We start from the raw sequence: 1,056 nt of genomic DNA, 5'->3' as shown, positions 1-1,056 counted from the left end.
TTTTTTTTTTTTTTGTTTCCCTTCTCTTAAACTCACTCGGTTTCGTCTGTGTGTGTTTGTGGCAGTTCCGGGGCAGTTTGCTTAGATGTAATCAACCAGACATGGAGCCCAATGTTTGGTAATTTTATTTTGTGGTGTTATCTTTCTCTTCGTTTATATCATCTGGATTGTCTCCATTAAAGTTCTTCTGCTTCTTTTGGCAGATCTCATTAATGTTTTCGAGTCCTTCCTTCCCCAACTGCTTCTATATCCAAACCCATCAGATCCTTTTAATGGAGAAGCTGCTTCTCTCTTGATGCGAGACCGCGCTGCCTATGAGCTCAAAGTTAAAGGTATATTTTAGACTCTCTTCTCCTTCCCCCGTTTCCCCTGCTCTCTATTCATCAAGCTCTCTCATTGACACATTCCAATCTTCTTTCTTCTTTTTTGAAGAATACTGTGACAAGTACGCACAACCAGAGAAGGAGAATTCAAGTGATGATGATGATGATGATAGCATGAGCGAAAATGGTTCCGACTCTGATGACGATGCCAACGAAATAGTTGGAAAAGCTGATCCATGATTGTTTGTTTACTCAATTCAATCTTTCTCTGCACTTTTCATTATTATTAGTCTTTCTTCGTCTCTAAACCAGTATAATGCCATTACCAAAGAGGAGAGAAACTTTCCTCTGTAAATTTGTAAAGACTTTATATATATTATTCTTTAGGAACATTGAAATTTCATTTTTAAAGCAGTACATAACATGTAACAATTTGCAATATCTCGTCATTCGTCAATAAAACATTCTCATTTTGTTTGCACATGAACATATATCTAAAGATTCATATTGCAGACGAAAGGACTTACCCTCTATATTCATATTACCATCTAAAGAGCGACATAACAAGAAAGGAACCATATACCTACAGAATTATTTGATTACTAAGGTCAAAGATCCACGGCTAAATTGCTTTTAATGCCACATTACAATCACATTGAATATAAGCAAAAGAGGCTTTAATCCTCTCAGGAACTAAGAAGTAGTGTCCGTCTATAAATGGCTTGGCCGTCTT

The 1,056-nt window shown here is 36.6% G+C and overlaps 2 protein-coding genes across 2 annotated transcripts in view; one reads left to right on the top strand and one right to left on the bottom strand.

Annotated features, from left to right (window-relative positions):
* The window catches only part of LOC104783177 (ubiquitin-conjugating enzyme E2 6-like), a 2,111-nt gene extending 1,307 nt beyond the window's left edge, over nt 1-804 (top strand). The window contains exons 4-6 of the mRNA XM_010508293.1: nt 66-118; nt 204-332; nt 433-804. Of these exons, the coding sequence (XP_010506595.1) occupies nt 66-118; nt 204-332; nt 433-563 (313 nt within the window). The 3' untranslated portion in view covers nt 564-804. The remainder of the gene's footprint in view (nt 1-65; nt 119-203; nt 333-432) is intronic.
* Nucleotides 865-1,056, bottom strand: part of LOC104784436 (ATP-dependent helicase BRM) — an 11,932-nt gene continuing 11,740 nt past the window's right edge. Inside the window, exon 17 of the mRNA XM_010509462.1 lies at nt 865-906. Within this exon, the coding sequence (XP_010507764.1) occupies nt 865-906 (42 nt within the window). The remainder of the gene's footprint in view (nt 907-1,056) is intronic.

Source organism: Camelina sativa, chromosome 4, assembly GCF_000633955.1.
Source record: "Camelina sativa cultivar DH55 chromosome 4, Cs, whole genome shotgun sequence".
Lineage (NCBI taxonomy): Eukaryota > Viridiplantae > Streptophyta > Magnoliopsida > Brassicales > Brassicaceae > Camelina > Camelina sativa.
The sequence above is the reverse complement of the archived record's forward strand: the minus strand, read 5'-3'. Positions and strand labels throughout refer to the sequence as shown.